The 19,554-nt window shown below is 49.6% G+C and overlaps 2 protein-coding genes across 2 annotated transcripts; one reads left to right on the top strand and one right to left on the bottom strand.

Moving 5' to 3' along the window:
* The first annotated feature begins 284 nt into the window (after window positions 1-284).
* On the top strand, window positions 285-1,040 carry C2H21orf140 (chromosome 2 C21orf140 homolog). Its single transcript, XM_059388225.1, has one exon. It carries the CDS (start codon window positions 285-287, stop codon window positions 1,038-1,040), a length of 756 nt encoding a protein of 251 aa, XP_059244208.1.
* Window positions 1,041-8,824: 7,784 nt separating this feature from the next.
* SMIM11 (small integral membrane protein 11) lies at window positions 8,825-19,246 on the bottom strand. The gene is made up of 4 exons (XM_059392302.1): window positions 19,138-19,246; window positions 15,376-15,471; window positions 11,200-11,377; window positions 8,825-9,213 (listed from the first exon to the last, which is right to left on the bottom strand). The coding sequence occupies exons 2-3, from the start codon at window positions 15,385-15,387 to the stop codon at window positions 11,213-11,215; spliced, it is 177 nt and encodes a 58-aa protein (XP_059248285.1). The 5' UTR covers window positions 15,388-15,471; window positions 19,138-19,246; the 3' UTR covers window positions 8,825-9,213; window positions 11,200-11,212.
* Between the last annotated feature and the right edge of the window lie 308 nt (window positions 19,247-19,554).

The following is a 19,554-nucleotide window of genomic DNA, read 5'->3' as shown; positions in this document are numbered from 1 at the left end:
CTGGTATTTTGCTATGACAGCCCTACCAAACTAATACAATTGCCAGTCCCAAACCATGGGAAAAGCGATGTCAAAGAAACATTTTTTACAGTTAGCATTTCCCATACCATATAAGCCAGAAGAAAATTGTATTGAGTATGTGTTTCATGGTGCTTTGAAAGCCAAAGTGTATCTCTGTGACTGGGCTAGTTGTAAGAAAGCCCTCTGTGAGGTCATCATGCCACTTTTGCCAGATGGGCACAGAGAGAGACATGCAAGCTTTTAAAAACCCTGGAGGAGACACCATGCCTCACTTTGCAAACACTCTTTTAAGAAACATCATTACCAGAAATTCATTTGATAACGTCAGGAGGAAGCAATGTCTCCAATACTTGAAAACCCTGAGAATGCTGCAGTATGATGGGTTTAAGACCGTATATTTTGGAGAAACCGATATCGCTGAAAGTCTCGTAACTGGAGAAGACCTAAGTGATGGGTATTTTGTGCAAACTCCAACGTGGTGTATTGTGCATGCTGGTGGTAGACATGGATGGGTGCCTTGGAAGTATCAGATGTTCCTAAGAGATGAGTTATGCATCAAACAGGAAGATAGCCTCTTCTTTGAGTTCTGTGATGTGGTGAAGAAGACCTATGGGAAGTGCGCCATTGTGGTCAAAGAGAGAAGGCAGCAGGACAAGATGAGGACAAAAGAAGATGAAGAGCCAGAGGTCCAGGTCCATGCTCCATCTGTCATTAACTTAACGAGCATTGTGTGTTGCCCTGAGGTGGCCAAGTCCTGTGGCCATGAACTACTCTCTCTGCCTTCCCCTTACAATTACCTAAATCCTTTAGACTCAGCCTGGTCTTCTCTGAAATGGTTTATCATCAATAACAGAAAGGAGTTTTGTTTTCACTACATTGATAGTGTCTATTCTTACCAGTATATACTTCTCAGCGATTTAATTAGCAAAGGGATTGAAAGGATAAACCTAAGCAAATGGAAAACAATAACCAACAAAGTACGGAGATGGGAAAACTACTATCTTGGTACATTTTCTTAAGGGTGATTCCTCTCACAAGCGGTTGGAACCATGCTGTGGGCATAGTCTTTGCCAACTCTGCTGGGCTCAACTCTGGACCATGGTAGCCCAAGATGCTCCAACAGCAACTTCACAGAGATGCTGTGAGGACTGAGGTTTCTAAGGCTGTTGGCAAAGTGCTTTAGGTTTACTGGAGGTTCCATTAAAGCTTGTTGGTAAATTAGGGATCTCGACTCCCATCTTGTTAAGGCCACCTTGAGAGCTATGTTAATGGGAGGATTCCAACTAACCCAGCCCGAAGGAGCTCAGTGGTGAGCAGGGGTGAGCAGAGCTAAGGGCTATGTAGTCAAAATTTAGGTCAGAACCAAGTGTGTGGTCACCAAAAGTTGAAAATAGTGTGTCAACCAGTTTCAGCCAACCAAAATAGTCTACAGGGAGACGGTTTGCAATGAGCAGTGGATGTGGTCCAGACAGTGGCTAAGAAGGTTCATTGCTTCCCATTGCTTGTCAGAGGCTGAGTGAGAGACATCTGAGGAGAAACTCCATCTAGGTGCTCAAGGCAAGTTGGTGGTCCCAGTAAGGCACCTGGAAAGCTGTAGCCATTGGTTGATTCAACTGGGACTTGGTAGGTGAACAGGTGAAGTGATTGGGGGTCTGTGGATCCCACTTATCTAATATTTCATCCCAACTCCAAGAATCCCACCAGGAAGTTGTTAGACTTTGCCATGGAGTTGCATCTTGGGACCCTGAGAGCTGAGACACCTGTGGTTGGTATGGCACACCTGACTCAAGTTTAAGGCCATTGCTAATGCAGTTTGTAGGGAATTGTGGTAGTATGTTTCACCTTTATTGAGTTAGGTATGAAAATCTCTACCTAACACCTAACAGAATTACCCATAGGTAAGATTGTGAGGCCAGGTTCCTGATAGCCAACTGCAGAAAACATCAGATGATTTGCTTGTCTTCCTGCCCTATTTCCTTCCAGGTCCTCCCTGAATTATTAAGAAATAGGTGGTCTGACGAGACTCGATGTTCAATGCTTTTTAGCAGTCAAGTAGCAGACTTCTGCACCATTTTGTTGTCATGCATTTTATCTGGGGGTGAACCTGTTGCACCCGCAACCACCAAACCCCCAGAAACAGGCAATCTCAGTTGTTACATTGCCCACTTCCCAGCCAGTGAACTGTTTGTCTCCTGTGGCTGCTGTAACAAATACCACAAATTTGGTGGTCCCAAACAACAGACACTGTCTCCCAGTTCTGGAAGCCAGAAGTTTGAAATCAGTTCCACTTCATCAAAATCAAGGTGTGGGCAGGGCCATCCTCCTTCTAGAGGCTCTGAGAACCAGTTCCTTGTTCTTCTGGCTTCTGGTGGCTGCTGGCCTTCCTTGGCTGGTGGCCACAAGAATCCAATCCCTGCTTCTCGTGGCCACATTATTTTCTCCACTTCTGAAATCTAATTTCCCCTCTGCCTCCCTCTTGTAGGGACACTCGTGATGGCACATGGGGCCCATCCACATGGAGATGGGAAAACTACTACCTCAAAATCATTAATGGAACCCCATCAGCAGAGACGCTTTTTCCATATAAGGTAACGTTTCAGTTTCCAAGGGTTAGGAGTTTTTTCAATGCAGAATTGAGCAAGAGGCAGAGCGCCTTGCAAAGACATTATTTTGCAGGGAGGGCTAAGACATGGAAGGTTTTTAAGGTTCTCAGACAAAAAAGCTAAACCAAGAGGAGCTATTTTTGTTTGAAAACCAAAATGTAAGAAGTTTAAGGTTCTTTTCCCTTGGGACCTTGTTTCATCTTTAGGGAGGCAAGGAGGGGAAAGAGATGTCAGGACAACCAGAGAGATCAAAAGGACCTCCTTTAATATGTGATTTTGTTACATAATACTGTATGCATAAGTAAGAAATGCTGCTTAACACTAAACATGGGAACTTCCAGCAGAAAGTAATGGAAAGTACACTGGGTTTTGGGAATCCAGTAGACCTTGCTGGAATCTCAAGTTTCCAACTTATTAACTATGAGACTTTGGCCAAGTTACTTCACTGCCCTGAGGTTCAATTGATTCATTAGTAAACTAGGGTTGAGGACTTTTTTTTTTTTTTTAAGGATTTTTAAAATTTTTCATTAGAGAGTGCATACAAGCAGGGAGAGGGGCAGAATGAGAGGGAGCAGCAGACTCCCCACTGAGCAGGGAGTCCCGATGTGGGGCTCGATCCCAGGACCCTGAAATCATGACCTGAGCCAAAGGCAGATAGATGCTTAACAAACTGAGCCACCCAGGTGCCCCGGGATGAGGACTTTAAGATGCTTCTCATAAGCTACGCCACTAAACAACATTCGGCACCTTCTGGGTGTCCCATACACTCAAGCTTCTGATGTTATAGTCCAGGCTGAGGGCCAGCAAGTGTGCCCACACTCATACTGATGTCACTGACCTCATCTCCTTTTCACTCTCTTGGGGAAATTCTTGCTGCTTTTTATCACCAGGACCTAATGTGAGCAGACACATTTTAAGATACTTTGATCAAAGGAACTTTGTTCTCGCATTTCTTTTAAGACCATCTGTGACAGGTCAGGCAGCTAATGAGAATAAGTTTTGTCTGGTGGGGTGACAGGGAGGATGGTGAGCAGAGTCAAGACTCTTCGAGAGCAAACTTGTGTTGCGTTTATATGAACCGAAGAGTAAGTAATAAGGCACAGCAGTCTTGCATGTGCGGACAAGTCCCCTGGAAGAGCTTTCATGATGTTGGTGGGGTTGTTGTCTTTCTGAGGTTGGCTGATGACACCCCGTACCCTCTCTGGCCCTTTACCTACCAACAACCGTATCCTCACTCCCTCTCCATGGGCATGGAGTCTCCCAAGTAGGTGGTGTGTCGGAATGATCTGTCCCAAAATGAACCTAAAAGTAAACGGGCAAATGGAGCTGGATGCTCAGTGGATCCCACCTTGTCTACCCAAGGAAGGTCCAAGCTCCACTGGGTTGAAGGAGCTGCACCTGGCCAGTTGTGGGGCTCAGTTGCCTACCCAGGCAGTACACACGTCTTTCATTTGTGATTGTTTTAGACATACAAACTGTTTGTACATACTTGACCTCATTCGGTTTAGACCATCAGCCTATACACAGGCAGGGCAATGATCATGGAGGTCATTTATAAATGAAGGCAACTCCAGGCAGGCAGTCACTGACTCAGCTAGGGGCATGCACACCTGTAGTGATAGGAAGGCCAGAACCAGAAGCCACATCTTCTTCTCAAGGAGTCCTCACACCTGTCTCTAGCCGGCTTCATGGGTTGGTTAGGATCAGGTCAAGCTGTGAGTAGTGGAGACCCAACCACCGAGTTAAGAAGGTAGCCCACCTCCACCGCTACAATCAAGAAGCACCAAAGGGGCAGTTCAAGGCTAATAGGATGGATCAATGGTCATCAGGAATTCAGAGTCCTCTTTTTACTCCAGTGTCCTAATCTGGTCCCATCTTCATGGTCCCAAATGGCTGCTGAGTTCAAGCCATTGCATTAGCACTCCAGGCAGCAAAGGAGAAAGGAAGGGAAAAGAGTTCATTTCTCCCCTTTTTAAGGGGACTTCCTGGAAGTTCTACATGACACTTCCACTTGAATCTCATTGGCAAGATTTAGTTGCAAGGGAAGCTGGGAAATGTAGTCTTTTGTTTGGGGAGGCAATGTGGACAGCTAAAATCATGATTCTATTAGTAGGGAGAAGAGGAGGAATACTGAGGTAGGCAACTGGCAGTCTTGGCCACATTCCCTGCTCCCCTTCCTTTTGGTGTTACCATCATCCACTCATCAACATTCCAACACCTTCTGGGAAAGAGATACCAAAGAAAATAAGTCCGGGCCCTCAGAGTCATGGCTTCCAAGGCCTTCAGGGCCGGTCCCTAGATGGCCCCCCAGGCCCCCTCCCACTTCCTCCCGCAGCAGGTCGCCCTTCCTCTGTGTGTCCTTCAGCCTTGACCATGCCCCAGCTTTCTCCTTCCAGAAAAGCCTTTCCTTCAATCCTGCCTTCCCCGATGGCTACCAAGGTCTCTCTCCCCACCCTGCAGGCAGGCCTGCAGCTTCCTGCAAAGTTGGGAATCACGTGATACTTCTTTCCCAGTTTTCAAGTTCTCAGCTCTGTGTTTCCAGGGGAAGTATCTCCAAATTTAATCTGATGGGCCAAACTGCGAATCTGAAAAAAAGCACAATCTATACATTAGAGAGGGTCCCAAACATCTGGAAACACACGGAAAATACTGAGCTGGTGATTTGAAAACTAACCAGTTATTTGTAACGAACACATTGTGCAGAAACCTTTCTCTCCTGGCTTTGCAGACACCACACACAGGCGTGCACGCGCGCGCACACACACACACACACACACACACACGCTTGAAATAACAATGCCAACAGCCCGGTTTCTACTCCCTCGAACCCTCCCTCCTGCTCTGCCGCCCACCGTAGTCTGGCCTCTGTCCCCGCCTTGTTGCTCACACCGTCGCCCGTCGCACTGGCCAACCTAGAGCTCCTTCCCACCTCCCCTTCCGCTGTGCAGGAATGAAGGGGGCTGACCCCTGTCTCTGCCTCTGGCCAGCTGGGGGCCTTAGATGGGGCTATTAACCCCTCCATGCCTCTGTTTCCTTATCTGAGAAGGGGATAATGGCAGCTGGTGGAGGTAACAGGGGTAAAGCAGGTGGGAGAGTTAGGGCTGAACAGGGAGTCACGCTGCCTCGCTGTCTCCGGATCTTCCTACCCTGGATGCTCTCTCCCAGGCTTGGCTTCCGGGGCTCATCTCCCCGTCTAAAGCTCACGAGAAGGTCCAAGCACCACCCCCTTGCGATCCCCTGTGGCTGCTCCCTGCACAGATCCTGGGGTGGGTCTGGGGCCGAGCCCAGGAATCTGCATTTTAAAAGGCCACTCACGTGTGCTCACATTGGAGAACCCGTCCTCAGTTCTCTTTTCCCTCCAGAATCTCTCCATCATCCCCCGGCTTCACCCCGACATACAGGCAACCCACACGGGACAGTGCATGGCAAGGAGCACCCGTGTCATTGACTCAGGTGTCAAGGCCAGAGATCTGGAAATCGTCAGACCGCGTCATTCAGACAGCTGTGTTTCCCTGGAGACCATCATCTGGACACTGTCTGGGGAGAGGGGACCCTTCCTAAAGCACCCGGGAATTTTTGTTTGTACTATTCGGTTCCTGAAATACGTTGTGTCTCTGCCTCGTGAAGCAGAGTACGTAAACACAGCTGAACCTTTCCTCAGCGACTAAGGTCATCGTTGTGATCATAACGTCCCAATGTGCGGCGTTCCCCGTGTGGGGCTGTGACCGCCATGCAGTGAGTTCTCAGGCTGGGGCGGCTTTATAAGGACCACCTCACTCGCACTAAGGTATTTCATCAGCTTGAAACCAATAAAGAGGTGTTAGGGTGTGGCTAGTTAAAGATTAAAGGGGATCTGTGTAAGGGGATCCTGGGGCTCCTCTGTGGCCAGAGAACGCAGATTGCAGCTGATGTTCCCTGAAACATCTTTCAGCTACCCAGGGGCGGGCTCCTTCTTTGGGATTTGCTCACGACTGTGGTCCAGAGAGGGGCTGTCCAGCTGCAGTCCACGTGGCGTCCCGGTGTGGGCTTTCCCGAGCTCTCTATCCACCTACATTCGCCCACGCGTGCAGGCATCCCACCAATTCTTTAAACTCAAACTGTAAATCTACTGACTTCGGCATGTGCAGTGGAGCTGCTGAGCCGTAACTCCGGGAGGAGCTCCTCATCTCCCCCTAGTGGTGGAAGGGAGTGTAAGAAAGGTGACGGGAGCCAAAAACAACACTGTACCAAAAACCCCGGAGTGTGGTCAATGGTTTAAGTTCAATCCTTAGGTCACCCTCTACCAAACTTTCCAAGATGACCCCATGTTCCACAAATTCCAAAACCGAGTTTTAAGTCCCCCTAGGAAAGCGCCTGTGTTTAAGATAAACGTGACCATCTAGGGCTTGGGCATATTTAGAATCTCCAGGAAAAGTCAACAGCCCCCGTCCTTGGGTTTCTGAGGCGCCCAGCAGGGAAGGGAGGGAAGGTCTGGGGTTGGAGGAGTGGATATGGTGTCGGGTGGCCGCCAGGCATGCTGGGAGCCAGGAACACCCTAGATCCACAGAGAGGGAAAGAACCATCCTAGATGAGGGCGGGGCGGTGGAGGGTCAGGCTGACCAGGGCCCCCTAACCAAGGCAGGATGGTTGGCCCTGGGCCCAGGGTCAGTTCTGAGCCCAACCCGAGCAAGTCAGGGAAGCACGGGGGTCGGAGGGCAGAAATCCTAGGGCATTCCACTTCCGTTCTGGTGTCTGTTCACGAGCCACGAGACCCAGGCCACACTGACTGGGGATTAGCAGCTTGTTGGGTCAAGCGACACATGTAAACGCTGCCTTCTAAATCGTGATTAAGAGCATCAGAAATCACAGTAAAATCTGAGAAAGAGAGAATTCCTTGTACATCTCATTTAAAATTCAAAGTCCCACCAACCTGGGCCGGAGTGGGGAGGACACGTTACTATACAGTTGGTCCTTCAACACCGCAGAGGTTAGGGGTGCCAAAGCCTTGGGCAGTCAAAAATCCACGTTTTGGGGGCACCTGGGTGGCTCAGTGGGTTAGGCCTCTGCCTTCGGCTCAGGTCATGATCTCAGGGTCCTGGGATCGAGCCCCACATCGGGCTCTCTGCTTGGCGGGGAGCCTGCTTCTCCTTTTCTCTCTGCCTGCCTCTCTGCCTACTTCTGATCTCTCTAATCAATAAAATCTTAAAAAAAAAAAAAATCCACATGTTTTAACTTTTGGCTCCCCAAAACTTAACGGCCCTTTGTTGACTGGAAGTCTTACCAACTAACATAAAATTGATTAACACGTATTTGGTACATGTATTATGTGATATATTTTTAAAGTAAGCTAGAGAAGAAATGTTAAGAAAATCAAAAGGAAAACACAGTACAGTGCTGTACTGTCTTTATGGAAAAAGGCCTGCTTATGAGTAGAGTCCCGCAGTTCAAATCCAGGGGGGTCAAGGGCCAATTGGACACTCATGCAAATTTCCCACGTGGCCACCAGCAAAGGGACCGGAGCAAACACTGCACCGTATGTTCGGCTTTGGTTCCTGCTTCCTCATCCCCGACCCACTCTGGTATCAACAGAAATGAGACAACAGGGATCTTTTAATAGAGATCTCAGGCTGTTAGGTGCTGAGTCAAAAAAAATCTTGGTATCACCTCTCTCAGATCTGGAAGTCTCCTTAGCTCAACTCCCCACTCATCTCTCCTCAGCAAATCCCAACAGGCAAACGGGGGGAGAGGGCAGCACACCCGCTCGTCTCACTCTCTCACGACAGGGCTCAGTGACAGGAGTCCTTCCGAGACTCCCACCCAGGGTGGCCGGTGGGTCTCACCCTGTAGCCCACCCCACGAGGACCCTCCTGGCTCAGCAGAGATGCCAGTGCTCCCTGGGGGAGTGAGCGTGCAGCTTCCCTCCACCCCAACAATGGAAACATGGCGGAAAGTGGGCAAGAGAGAGACTGCGGGAGGGCAGCCGCGAAGAGGGCTGAGGGGGACTGGGGAGGACAGGCGCTGAGGCTTCCACCCCTGGAGCATGTGCCACGTCTCCTGCGGCCCAGTCCTGCGTCAAGAGCACCTGAGACCTGGCACCCAGCGCTGGGATGGGCTGGGAGGGGTGTGGGCTTGCAACCCCCCCCCCCCCCCACAATATGGCGGGCGTGTGTCTGTGTGAGACCAAAAGACTGGCTTATTCCAGAGACAGACACTCCCTTTTTTACAAAGCTGTTTTATTTTAATAAACAAAATACAGGTTCTTTTAAGAGCATAAAAAGTTCATATAATTTTTTTAAAGATTTTATTTATTTATTTGACAGAGAGATCGCAAGTAGGCCGAGAGGCAGGCAGAGAGTGGGGCTGTGGGGGGAGAAGCAGGCTCTCCACTGAGCAGAGAGCCCGATGCGGGGCTCGATCCCAGGACTCCGAGACCATGACCCGAGCTGAAGGCAGAGGCTTAACCCACTGAGCCACCCAGGCACCCCAAAAGTTCATATAATTTTAAGTTAACCCTACAGGTTGGGAGTTTATCCTCTGACACATCATTCCGTGATTGTCTCCTCTTTCTTCTCGGCCAGAATCCACTCAGGCTGACATGTAAACGTAAATTCTAGAAAGGAAGATCAAAAGGACGAGTAAGAAACGTCTGAATGTTTTACTTGCTTGGCATTACCCCTCATGCTCGGCCATTTCAACTTAGCCAGCAGAAACCACTGACGTCTATCTACTAAAGAATGTATTTTCACAAACTCCTGATTTTCTGCCCATCTAAAAATCCCCCTTCTTTAAAACAGGGCTTGATAATACATTCATATAAAAATAAAACATTTTAAAAATAAATAATAATAAACTTTAAAAAGGATGACATGGATGGAACTACAGGGCATTAATACATTAATAAAAAATTAAAAATTTAAAAATAAATAAATAAATAAATAAAAGAAAACCGGGCTCGAGGCTGGAGGGGAAACGCAGGGCCAGGCCTGCCGCCACCGGCCCCCTTCGCCGGAGCCCTCCGTGGACGCCTGTGGGGGGCAGAGGCATGGATGACCCACGCCCCCCCTTTCCCTTCCTCTTCTCGGTCTCACACACAAAAGGACTCTCTGCCCGGGGCAGAACTTCGACCTGCAACATTTCAGAGGACCGGCCTCCCTTGCCCGTTTTAATTTTGTTCTCCCTCGTGCCAACTCCTGAGTTTCAGTCAGGAAAACACCTTTTCCCAAAAAAGGGAGGGTCCCTGACAGAAACTTCTTTGGCCTGGTAGAGGCCTCCAGCCTGCCAAGGACCCACATGGTGCCGATAGAGGAGGGGGTTCCCGGCCGGGGGGTGAGGACCGGACAGCCACGTGGACTTCCCTGCGTTCGGGAAGGTGACGGGTCAGGGTGAGGCCCTGGCAGCACAGGTCTGACCTGGGTTCAGTTCTGATCCTGCTCTTCACTAAATAGTGTGTCAGCCCTTCCTCCGTCTGAACAGGCCTCACGGAGCCATCAGAAGGGGGACCGCCACCGTCTAAGAAACACTGAGCAGACACTAGCCCCCACAACGGTCGTTCAGCAGAAGTGTTGCTACGAGTGCTCGTTAGTGTGCTGTTCCCCTCCACACCTCTAGAAACCCTCCACGGGAATCCCACTGACAGAAGTGTGGCACCTCAGGGCAGAGAGGGCTTTTGGAGATCGCTGGCCCACTGCCTCCCAGAGCGACAGCAGACGGGGCCGCCTCAGGGTCCCCTCACATAGGACATTTGCACCCAGCCAGGGGCTGGGGCCTGGAAATCTGCACTTCGACCAATTCTGATCATCAGCCCAGTGTGGGGACCACTGATCGAGAAACCCCTGACACCATTTCTGAATCCTCTAATTTTTAGAGAAGCACAGAATTCAACCTGATCCATGAAGAAATGAGATCAGTGCGGGAGAATGACCGTCATAAGCTCAACCTGTAATGGGGGCTTGAGCTCAGCAAACGTGTTCTGGGAGCCTCCCGTGGGTCCACCACGATGAGTAAGACTTCGTGCCCGGTGAGACGCTGCGAGGAAGGGCCCTCTGGGACTAAGCGGCAAAGGCCGAGGGAGTGTGGGGAGGGGGCGCTAGAGGGGACAGATGGGACCCGGGTGAAGGACACATGTGGGGACTGTGATGCCATTCCTACAACTCAGACTTTATCCTGAAGATACAGCAGGATTTTTAATCTTAGGTGAGGGCATGGGTTTCAAAAGACCTGTGGCCACCACACCTCCTCCGCACCCCTGTCTGACTGCCATTTCCTGTACAATGGTGGGTGATTCTAACACGCATCCTTCTGCTGGGAGAAGGTCCCCAGCTTTCATGAAATTCTCAGGAGCCCTGTGACCCAGGAGCGGTTAAGCACCAGGGTCCCTAAGGTCGCCGCAGCACAGGCTTCGGGCAGGTGTGAAGAATGAGCCGTGTGGCCTGGCTGGTCCGCACCAGGGCGCAGGGTCAGGGTCCGCACGCCTCGCCTTCCACAGATGTTCTGCTTCAGACACCAGAGGAGCCCGAGGGCTGAAGGGTTCTCCAACAGCCTCATGTGGGGACCAGTCCAGCCCACCGGACGCTCCGCACGCGCCAGGTCCCCATACCTCTGACTTCCCTTTAGTTCTCCTTCTTCTCCGACTGCTTCTTTTTCTCAGCTTCCAGTTGTTGCTGTTTTGCTTCCAACCTTTTCCTCTGGTATATTTTGACTCCGGCAAATGCTAGGCAGAGAATTAAGGTTTTGGCTGCCAAGATATACAGTAGCAGGGGCACGTGTTCCAGAACCTTAGAGAACAAAACAAGAATTCTCAATGTTCCATGATTGATAAGAAAGGTTTCTTTCGAGTTCCTTCATCTAACAAACCTTTACTGTCCACCTCTTACGTAACAGGCACTAGGCGAGGCGCTGGGGCTGCACCAGTGTCCAGGACAGGCAAGGTCCCCGGCCCTGCGCCAGCCAGCCGAGGTCTACTTCTGTCCCCACTGTGCCCCCCATCACTCCCCCACTGCTGGCTTCACAAGAGAACTGCTCGTGGACTGCGGACATAATTCTGGTCTCTCACAACCGGACCACATACTTTGCCAGTCCCCCAGGCCCTCTACTCCTGAGGCAGCGCCACGGTCCAGGAGCCAGAGCTGGGGGCCTGGGTGACAACTCTGCTCTGGCCCCTGCTGACCACGTGACCAGTGCCAGTCACGTGACTTCCTGAGCTTCTGCCTCTTCAGGGGAGGCTGGACCGGACCTCCCTTCTGGATTCTCCAACTTTGGCATGCTATGCTTTCCTCTCGGTTGTGGCTACTCATTAGTTCCGGCACTTGAAGGTAAAGTAAACATAAAAAGAGAATAAAATTCAAAATACAAGGGGGCCTGGCGGGGCTCAGTCGGTTAGGCATCCGCCTCTTGATCTCAGCTCAGGTCTTGATCTCGGGTCGCAAGTTCAAGCCCCATGTTGGGCTCCACACAGAGCATGGAGCCTACTTAGAAAAAAAAAAAATTCAGAACATGAAAACTTAGCTACCTATTAACTGTTCCTGTAATTTTCTGTAGGAGGGAAGCTTTAGCCCATGGGCTAAAATGATACCCAGGGAACAGCTATGGATTTGAATTACTGTCTGTACTAGTACGGTACACTATTACGATAATCTCGGTAGTACAATAGCATCTCTGGGCAAACACGATACTCGTTTCAGAAACATGAGTAATGGGACCTGAATAACAACAATGAGCTTTTAGTGTGATTAAAAATTCCTTCCCAAATAAAAGCATGCTTTTTCTGAGTGATCACCATTCTAGAGGACTAGGCAGGATTTAGTCCGATGCAATCATTAAGTCTCCAAACATCACTTATGCAATTCCTATACAATGGCTTCTGGCACGGGAAGAACGTTTGTCTCTGTTTGTAACACTTGAACTTGACCGGTCAGAGGAAACTTCAGCTGGGAACGACATGCTCACAGAGCTCGAGGCCTGGGGGAGATTTCACAGATGACTTAGTCCCCCAAGCTCCTCGTTGGTGGGGAGAGGCCAACCCGAGTCACACAGTGAATAATTCATGAGGAGGCCAGACTCAGAAGGAAACGTTCTAACCTCTATGCCAGGCTTCTTCCCCCTGCATCCTGATTTCCAAGGAAACGGAATTAACACAGTCATAAATTACGTGCATAGGTGTTCGTCCAGGTTTATTAAAATTCTCGCTGACTGAGGCCTACACGCAGATTTCACACGCAGAAGACCGAGCGTCAGGTAGGCCCACTGGGAGCTTACTGCACTCAACGACTCCCCTACATTTTCCCCGGGAGTCTCATCAGATCCCCGGGAGACAGGGACACTGTCCTAATTGTGTGGCTGAGAAAGTGTAGTCTGGAAAAGTGCTCTGACGGCTCCGAAGCGTGAACTCTCTTCATCATTACACAACGCTGGAACATCTCCCACATTCTTCCCAGCCCTCCCCAGTTTTACACCTAAATTACGCAAAGAAATGAAGCCTTGGCTACTGAAATGTCCCAAAGGCAACCGGAATCACTCCCTCTGAAATCATTTAGCCAGTTACTTACGGATATTTGAGGAAGGTTGCCACGTGATATAGCAGGAATGTACCAGAGAGCAAAAGAAGGAACCCGAACACTTAAAACGTCTGAATTTAACCAAAACGGTTAAGATTACAAGAACATGGCGTAACTGGATAATAGTTTCCAACCACAAAGTCATTTTGAGAGAAAAAAATAAATATAACATACATGCTTCAGAAAGATCACTCTAGTAAGAGCATGAAAGATTAAAAAAATTGCAGCAGTGAAACTTTTTCTCCTGACAAATATAAGCGGCTTAGAGCACAGACCTTCCGGGGCTCCTGGGTGGCTCAGTTAAGCGTCTGAGTCCTGATGGCAGCTCAGGTTGTGATCTCCAGGCTGTGGGATCGAGCCCCCAGGTGGGCGCTGTGCTGGGCGTGGAGCCTGCTTGGGATCCTCTCACTCCCTCCTCCTCCTCTGCCTGCCCCCACCCCCATGTGCAAGCTCTCTAAAAAAAAAAAGAAAAGAAACTTAAAAAAGAAAATCAGTAAAATAAAAGCCTTCTCTGTGCCCTGCCTTCAACCTGTGTCAACCCCAAGACCTAAGTGGTCAGGAACTGGGGGTGGGCCCACAGCTTGTGTTCTGACAAGTCTTCAGCTGGTTCCGATGCACTGAGGTATGAGAGCCACTGCCTTGGACCATGACGCATAACACTCTGAGCCCTGCTGACATGGCCCTTCGCACCAGTGACTGCTTTGGACTTTGGTTACCGCAGACTGTGGTCACTGCCCTAAATCCCACTGCCTGCTGCTTTCCGCTTCTTCCCCTCAGATGCCCTCACCACCTGGGCCTTCCTTCCCAGCCATTCCGCTGTGAGCTCTGGAACCCCAGTGTCCGCGCAACAAACATTCCTACGTTTTCGACCCCTTCAAGAAACCCTCACTCTGCCTCTTTTTTTCTTTTTCTTTTTTTAAGTGAAAGAGAGATCACAAGCAGGCTGAGAGAGAGGGGAAGCAGGCTCCCCGCTGAGCAGAGCCCAATGTGGGCTCCATCCCAGGACCCTGAGATCATGACCTGAGCTGAAGGCAGAGGCTTAACCCCCTGAGCCACCCAGATGCTCCTCTCACTCTGCCTGTTAACTTCAACCAGGCTCGTCCTGGAGAACAGTCCCCATGGCTTCCCTGCGTGGCCCCGAAACCCCTCCCTAAAGTTGCTGAGGAAGGAGAGGGGTTCTCTATCTCCCAGTTTCCGGGTCCTGCTTCCAGATCTTTCCAGCAAGCCTTGCAATGGAATGCTGGTGGGTGTTCTGAACTAGGAAACGTTCGTAATTGAAAAAAAAAATACATACAATGAGATTGTTAAGTTTGAAAATATATACACTACACTTACATGTATGGAAAAAAGACTGGAAAAAAACACACCAAAATTGTTAATAGTAACTATCTCTGGAGGGTGAGATAACACAATTTTTACTGGATTTTAAACTTCCAAAGAATCGACAATAAAATATATTTTGGTGGCTGTTCTCTTAACCTTTACCGCACCCCATGCACTTTAGGGATTTAACGTGACGACTCTCCTTTCCCTCTGTGAGCCCTGTTGACGGCTGCCCACGGCCCACTAAAGGCCCACAGTTTGCAGGCTACTGTGTGACCGCCCTCGGACCTGTGCTCCTGGAGGCTGAGTCTATCCTACAGAGGACAGCTGGGATTATTCCCCAACCAGTTGAAGTTGTACTTGATGTTATAATGGGTAATTCATCTAAATACAACACTTTCGAAATATGGCTGTATCACACAAGGAAAAAATTGTTTCCATGAAAACTAAATTGAATGCTTTCAATGCATTTTCAAATTTGGGTTGAAAAAAAAAAGTGCGGTTAGCAACACAAATGTAAAAGATTAGGAAGAACATAAAAATCTGGAAATATCTTGTATGTAGACTGTTTCCTAAAATATGAACCCACTTTAAAGAAACCCAAAATGTGAAACTGTAGGAAAACTTTAAAGGCATGATTTTTGCAAGACGAGTGAGGCAGATGTGAAGTCTGTAAAGCCAGTCAAAGAAAGGGCTGCGACTTCCCCCCAAAAGTCTGGGGAATAAATGTACTTTATATGTTTGAACTTAAAATAAACTATTAAGTATTATTAGGGTTCCTGCTTTAATCCACTTTTTTCTTTTTAATCAACCTGTATCTATAGAACTGTTATTCTGAATTTTTATAGTGAGGAGAAAGAAGAAACCCAAGCCATAATGGTGAACACTGCTCTCACCTTCCAGTTCATGTTGGGCGGATTCACTCTGGGTCACGGCAGGCCCCCTCAGACAAGCACATGAGGAGAGCAGCCCGAAGGGCAGGTCTTGCTGTTCTGGTGGGAAAGAGAAGAAACGGGTCACTCAGGGTTTTCTGGAGCAGATCACCATAGGAAGACCTCTTTGATGGAGAGAAAGGGTGCACTGAGCAAAGACAGTGAGGGCTGCACACAGGAGGGGTCAGTGTCCCTAACAATGTGACCCAGAGCCTGATGGAAAGCAGATGGCCTGGCTTAGGGCTGGTGCAGGCCTGGGTCTCGGTGAGCAGAAACGTCCCCCTGGCTGCTCTCTGCCGGGGGTGGGAGCACAGCCCGGGAGCAGAGGTGGCAGTGCTGCTCCTAAGGGGACACACGTTCCCATCCCTTTCATCTGTGCATGCAACAGCGCAAATCCAAAGCTACTTCTCCCCCACCTCCTGGCCTGAGCAAGAGCTGGGTTGTGGATGAGTGTCTTTCTGTTTTTCAGGTCCTCTGAGTGTTAATGAAGCAAATCTTGGTTCTTAAAAAATATCTGGAGGGGAGTAAATGATAGGAGGAAAAACTGTCTTCGGAAGCAATTCCTATCTAGAATTTCATCTCCGCTGTGAGGGAGACCTAGGGGAAGGCGAAGCAGGGGTGGCAGGTCAGGGACGCGGCCGGGGCGCAGTATGTGCACCAAGCCTGTATGTCACTATTTTTAGAATATGGCACATAGCCCCGAGTCAGAAGACTTGAGCTCTACATGAAGAACCTACACACTCTGGTAAGTGACTTCCCTCTCAGGGCCTTGGTCCCATCTGTCAATGAAGAAAGGGGTGTCAACTAGATGGGCCGCAGGGCCCCGATTTTTTCTGAAACTGGGCAGCTGAGAGCAGAATCACAGCTTCACTTCACGGTGCTGGGCAGCACGAGAGCACATCAGCTAGATGAACTCATGCAGCCCTAGGAGGCAGAGGTTATGGTTCCATTTCAGAGACGAGGGGTTAATGGAACGTGTCCAGGGTCAGACGGGGACTGGGATTTGAACCCATCCAGTGTGACTCTCGAGTCTTATCCTGATGCGGGCAGAAAGCTTTGCATTCAAAAACCATGGAAATGCTTGTCTTGACATGTACTTAGAATTAAGAAAAGCACGAGACAATGTCACAGGCCTTTAGAATGGGGATAATAAAATGGCTTCAGGGAAAAATATTTTACTAAAAAACTTTTACTTACAAAAACATCTAAATATAGAAAATTCAGACCTCATCTAGTCAAGGTCATAGTATCTGGAAAACAGGCTGGTGGTTGGCACAAGATAACCCAGTTTTCCCCATGACTTCTTTCAAAGCCAGGTAAGTTAATGATAGGAACGTACACCATAAATCTGTTTAAATGCGATAGCGGTGATTCTCTTCATGGATTAAGGGGCTGTTTATCTTCTAGTAGCAGCAGATTCTTGCACCACAGAAATATGTTCCTAACAGGTTATAACCTATTGCTAGAATTTTCACTTTCAGGAATCTTGGATAGTCTCGGGGATTAGCCATATTGTAGCTTACAAAGTTTAAGGTTATGTAAATTTTATTTTTACAACTCTTGCTCTAATTGAGTTGGGTACAAATATAGTAGGTGAGTTTAGCTGTTCCTAATTTTCTGAGGTCTTATTAATGTAATTAATATATTAATTACATGAATTAATCTAAGAATTAATGGCTTAATGTAAGACGCAATAATGGATTAATATAAGATATTGATTCCCAAGGTCAAGGTTGACAAATAGGTCCAGGAAGCTTATAGGAGGAAATAAATTAAAAAGAACACCCAGTGGGGCGCCTGGTTGGCTCAGTCAGTAAAGCATGCCACTCTTGATCTTGGGGTGGTGAGTTCGAGCTCTGCATTGTGTGAGCAGATTATTTAAGGAAATTAAAAAAAAAAAAAAAAAAACAACAACACAGGACATGGATTATGACTGGGGTGACCTTGGACAAGTTGGTTGGCCTCTCTGAGCCTCAGGTCCCTCATTTGTGAATTCTTCGGAGGCCTGATTGTAAACACAAAGCAAAGCACCATGCTCAATACACGAAAAACATTATATAAATACCGTTATTATCATGACAAATCTTTCTCTCTCTGCTAATGGACATGCCAAGCTTAAGAACCATGAACAAGAGGCAAGCAGGGCAAAATGCCAGCGATGCAAGACAGCAGGGCCCAAGAGGGTGGGATTCTATTTTTGGTGGCAGCCCTGGCAGGCATGTGACCTGGGGTAAGCCATTCACCTCCCTGAACCAAAATGTTCTCACTTTAAAAACCAGAATCCAAAGAACAACTCTGCAACTCTGGCATCCATAAGTCAAATGGGATGCCACAGAATCGGACTATGAAAATGTACTGGCAGTCTCCACAACTTCATACAGAGAGGGAGAACATTCAAGCTTTTTAGAAACAGACATATTTAAAGTCAACCTGCAAACAAGGTAGTGGAAGGGAGGCAGGGAGAGAAATGAGAGACAAGGCAGCTGATCAATCCAGCTCATTCCTACCCACTGCCTCCAAATGCTAACTTTCCCCACCCCCCGGCACTAACATACTCCAACTCAGCCATTTCTGTAGCACCCCAGCAGGACTTCAGCAAATGAGAACAACTGAGAAAGCTAAAAATATCAGCAGGCTATTAACTCTAAGCCATAGGCACACACCTGCTGCAGAATCAGGCACAGGAGTCAGCTGGTGTCTGAGGGCTGAACGGCAAAAGCCAGTCAGATGGGGACACTTCTGAGATATAAAATCTGTGAAGTGCGGGAAGTTTTTAGACTTTCCCTAGGACTATCCACAAACCTAGCTTAAATCTCAAAAATAACAATGGCTCAGACAGAAATGGTTCTGTCTCCTTTACTGGAAAAATAGTCTCATTTTTCCTTTGCCAGTTTTCTCCTAAAAACCAGAAAAGCCCTCCGCTTATTTGGGTTAGGTCAGTGAAAGCAATATGGATGACATACTGTCCGCAACCTACGTTTTCTTCTAAGCACACCTAACTCTAGGACCGTCTGTCTCTTCGTGTCTACACTCTTGGAGCCGCTGAGTATGTCAGCCCGAACGTTCCGAACCTGTTCGCGTTCCCAGTCTCCACCCCTGTCACCCCAACTATTCCCCCCATCCTTGGAAGCTGGAAGGTGCAGGGAGGAGGGAGTTAGTTGCGGGTGGACCTTGGGCATCACTCCGTGGACCCCTGAGCCGTGTCCTCGGTCACCTGGGATTCCCAGGGCCAGAGACACTGGAGCTCGGTTCCTCCGTAACCGGGGGACCAGGCCAGGCTCCCCTCCGCCCCGACACCTGGGGAACAACACCTATCCCGCTCAGACCCGGAGATGGGGGCCGCGGCGGCCGTTGCTTCCCCCACCCATCCACGGAACAGACGGTCCAGAGCACTCGCTGATCCGCCCTAACTCTCTGGCCAGAACAACTCTGGGCCTCGCGCGGACCTCTTGCCAGCTTAAACATTGCGCCCCCGGCGCAGGGTCGGGCGGATTCCGCGGCGACTGGACGCCGGAGCCAGGCAGGGGCGCTCCGCGGGTGGGGACCGCGACGGCCCTCCCCCTCCCGGTCCCCACCCGGAGAGCTGGCGCCGCGCGGCAGGGGGCCGGCTGGCGGACATCCTGGACAAAACGGGCCAACGGCGGGCCGTCCACCCGACTCCCCAGCGCCTCAAAGAGCTGTCGGGCTTCGGGTCAGGATCCCCCTGACCGGACGTCACCCACTTACAGCTCCAGGACGCGGAGGTTCCAGCGCCGGGACTGCACGGGAACCGCAACTCCCACAATGCTGCGGGCAAACTACAGGTCCCGAAATGCACCGCACCGCGCGCCGGCGCAGTGGGTCTGGGCCGCTTTTCAGCGGTGCTGAGCTGGGCGCGCCGGCGCAGTGAGCCGCTGTGGGCCGCGCGTTGGGAGACTGCGCAGGGGTCAAGGGTCACGATGGGCCCGGGCGGGGGCGGCTGTCCAGGCCACGGTTCTGAATTTTCCTGGGCTGGGGGAGGAGGCGGCCGGAGTGCTGGGGCTCTCGCGTCCCCTGCTGTCTGCGACTGAGGATCTTTGGCATCCCAGAAGTTTCCAGATGTGGAGTTCATGTCCTCTGACGACATGCGTGCATGTACCTTTGGGAAAGCGCTTGCCCCCATCC

This window comes from Mustela nigripes, chromosome 2 (assembly GCF_022355385.1).
Source record: "Mustela nigripes isolate SB6536 chromosome 2, MUSNIG.SB6536, whole genome shotgun sequence".
Classification (NCBI taxonomy): Eukaryota; Metazoa; Chordata; class Mammalia; order Carnivora; family Mustelidae; genus Mustela; species Mustela nigripes.
The sequence above is the reverse complement of the archived record's forward strand: the minus strand, read 5'-3'. Positions and strand labels throughout refer to the sequence as shown.